The 2,576-nt window shown below is 39.9% G+C and overlaps 1 protein-coding gene across 1 annotated transcript; it reads right to left on the bottom strand.

The window, feature by feature from the left end:
* Positions 1-1,312: 1,312 nt before the first annotated feature.
* LOC149242389 (uncharacterized) lies at positions 1,313-1,822 on the bottom strand. Its single transcript, XM_089370814.1, has one exon. It carries the CDS (start codon positions 1,820-1,822, stop codon positions 1,313-1,315), a length of 510 nt encoding a protein of 169 aa, XP_089226940.1.
* Between the last annotated feature and the right edge of the window lie 754 nt (positions 1,823-2,576).

Below are 2,576 nucleotides of genomic sequence, written 5' to 3'. Positions count from 1 at the left end.
TACTTGCAAGCAGTTGGAGGCAATTTGGCATGAATCTGGACGAAGGAGCAAAATTTTTGGCTCTGAGTTTGTATGCATCGCGCGCTTACCCAATGCGTAGCGCGCAGTATGTGCGTAGTACACATGCAATTTTGCACAGGCCGGTGAAGCCCAGTGCGTAGCGCGCTTCTTGTGCGTAGCGCACTTGCTCTGTGTGTAGCGCGCACTTCCCCTTCAACTCCACAACCTTGAAACGCTTCCACTTTGTCTTCAACACTCTAATTTGGTTTTGCTTTGGAAATTTGTGAAAATGAATTGTTTTCCATGCTTTATATGGGTTATAAAATATCTCATTAAACCATAACCCACTTTTATAATGTTTGGCTTTTGGAACTTTATCATTTAATGCAATTCTGTCTTTGACTTTTCACTCTTTCTCTGAATCTTTGACTGATGAATGTCTTGACTTTTTGCAGGAATTTTGGCATTTGGCTTTGGAAAAAATTAGAGGCTTGCTTTGAAACTTCTTATGGTGAAACAAATAAATCCATTACAAAAAATAAATTTGACAATTTCTAGTTCAAAACAGAGTTTTGAACTAAAAATGTTTTCAAATGTTTTTGAGAATAAAAATATGAAATGGGAACCTTTCGAAACCAACCTCATGGTCTGCGATCTTTTATCACATGCATCCAAAGACTTGAAACCCTAGACTCTAGGACTAAAGACTCTTTTTAACGAAAATAATCATTTATGACCATGATGACGTGACCTGAACTTCAGTGATTTTTGAGGAATTTTAATTAGCCCTGCAGGTACAAGCATGAGGAAAGACAAGACCACCAGACCCTCTCATCAGTCAATGGCATGCCCCTAGCGAAATGCAACGAAGTGGAATGAGCGAGACACCTAAGAATGATATGCAAAAAAACGAACAGATCTCTGACGGAGGGCTGTTAGAACCGACTCTAAAATTGGCTCCAATGGGGATGGTAGCTCCAAAGAGGTGCCAAGAAGAGCAGATCTCTGGGATAGATAGACAGTATCTTTCATCCATTGGGCTATGGAGTCATTATTTCAACAGATAACACAAAATATTTTGACATATTTATTGACTGAAAACTTAACTGAAGACTGACTGAGACCAACTCTGACTTAAAACTAAACTGACTAAACAAATTGACTTAACAAACTGCAAACCAAACTGATCTTCTTCTTCCGAATTATTTCCTTCTCCACGGGCCCCAGACTGAAGAAAAGAGATCAGTACACTCTTGCAATGAAACAGAAGTAAAACGGTATATACAATGATAATGAAATTAGCAGAAAATACTCAAGAATAGTACCACTTGAGCAGCCGACCGTTGATCGGCCCCCCAGGACAATCATCTCCGTTCATTTCGTTGAGAAGAAAAGCGTTCTGACCATGATACGCTGCAATCCTAAAAGGACCCTTCCATAGGTTTTCAAATTTGCCGTGCTTTCCTTTATCTTCATTCCGAGCATCCCACCTCAAAACTATCTCATCCAGCTGAAATTTATCTGTTTTAGCTTTTCTGTCGTAGATCTTCTTTGTGCGTTCCTGTAACTTGAATGTATTCTGAAAGACTTCCTCCCGTGTTTGTTGTAAATGAATCATCTGATTAAGTCTTCGCTGCATAGGATCCTCCTCAATGCCTACTTCTTGAAGCAATTTGACTACCAGGACAGCCAGAGATGAAGGAAACATTGTGCCCACTCCATACACCAACTTGAAAGGAGACATCCCAATAGATTTCTTTTGACTCACTCGATCTTCCCAAAGTGCATGGACTAGCTTCTTATGCCATCTTTTCTTGTTCATTTCCAGCATTTTCTTAATGATATTAACCAAAGATTTATTGGAAGACTCCGCCAATCCATTGCCTTGCGGATGATAGGCGGTTGAATGCCCCAAAGTAATATGATATTTACTACAAAACTCAACCATCCTCTTTGACTTGAAAGCTGCTGCATTATGAGTTATTAACTTATTCGGGCAACCAAAACGAGACAAAATATTATTCTCAAGGAATGAAACTATTACCGCATCTGTAGCTTGCCTGGTGGGAATTGCTTCGATCCATTTCATAAAGTAATCCGTTCCCGTGAGGATCCATCTATGCTGACCTGAAGAAGAAGGATGAATTTCACCAATAAAATCCAACCCCCACTACTGAAAAGGGGCATTCACCTCGATGGGCCTAAGCGGCAAAGGCTGTAATTTTTGTTTCCCTTCAAAAATCTGGCAATTATGACAGCTCTTGACAGCCTTAAACACATCAGCAAACAATGTCGGCCAATAGTATCCAGCCCTCAAAATTTTATTTGCCGTTGTTTTCCAAAAAAGGTGACCGCCACAATCCCCTTTATGGAAATCTTCTATGACCTGTTTCGCTTCTTCTTCCACCAAACAATTTAACAAAATGCCACCAGGATCTTTCCAATAAAGTGCAGAATTCAAAACACAAAACTTAGCAGCCTTCAACTTAAGATTTCTCGCTTTGCTTCTAGCCATACCAGGTGGGGCAGACAAATTTTGAAGTACATATATGATATCCGAATACCATGGAGAAAGA

Source organism: Pinus tabuliformis, chromosome 8, assembly GCF_031772625.1.
Source record: "Pinus tabuliformis cultivar Carrire ecotype Pingquan chromosome 8, CPIR1, whole genome shotgun sequence".
Classification (NCBI taxonomy): Eukaryota; Viridiplantae; Streptophyta; class Pinopsida; order Pinales; family Pinaceae; genus Pinus; species Pinus tabuliformis.
The sequence above is the reverse complement of the archived record's forward strand: the minus strand, read 5'-3'. Positions and strand labels throughout refer to the sequence as shown.